Source organism: Cryptosporidium ubiquitum, assembly GCF_001865345.1.
Source record: "Cryptosporidium ubiquitum isolate 39726 chromosome Unknown contig_8, whole genome shotgun sequence".
Lineage (NCBI taxonomy): Eukaryota > Apicomplexa > Conoidasida > Eucoccidiorida > Cryptosporidiidae > Cryptosporidium > Cryptosporidium ubiquitum.
In genome coordinates this window covers 1-490 of record NW_021639831.1, presented here as the reverse complement: position 1 = coordinate 490, position 490 = coordinate 1, and the positions used below count along the sequence as shown (strand labels likewise).

General features: G+C 31.4%; 1 protein-coding gene across 1 annotated transcript in view; it reads right to left on the bottom strand.

The window, feature by feature from the left end:
- cubi_01265 (uncharacterized protein) overlaps positions 1-16 on the bottom strand; it is a gene marked incomplete at both ends in the record, with an annotated part of 3,201 nt that extends 3,185 nt beyond the window's left edge. The window contains one exon of the mRNA XM_029018277.1: positions 1-16. This exon is cut by the window's left edge and continues 3,185 nt beyond it. Coding sequence (XP_028873270.1) covers positions 1-16 — 16 coding nt within the window.
- Between the last annotated feature and the right edge of the window lie 474 nt (positions 17-490).

Genomic DNA, 490 nt, shown 5'->3' with positions numbered 1-490 from the left:
TCTTTTTTCTCCTCATCTTTGGATTCTTCTTTGGACTCTTCTTTGAATGATTCTTTTTCAGTTTCTTTTAATTTTTCATTCTTGTCCTCTTCTTTGTCAGTCTTAGATTTTAATAGTAAACTTTTTTTAGCTGGTGACTTTGGCTTTAATTTAACTTTAGAGTCGGCTTTGTTAAATTTATCTTCATCTTCAGATTCTTTTTTGTTTGATTCCTCCTCATTTTCTATCTTATTTTCAGTATAGTCCTCCGAACTACCTTTTTCTTTATTTATGTTAGAAGGAAGTTTTGATAAAATAGGATTTGGTTTTGACTTTGTTTTTGCTATTGTTTTACCAGGTAACCCAATTGATTTTTTTTCTTTAGTCACAGTGCTTTTTTCTGCATCTAAATCCGCTTTTGTTTCTTCCTTTTCCTTATTTATTTCAGCTTCCTCTTTTTCTTTCTTAGCTTTGGCCTCAGCCTCCTCTTTTTCTTTCTTGGCTTTGGCCT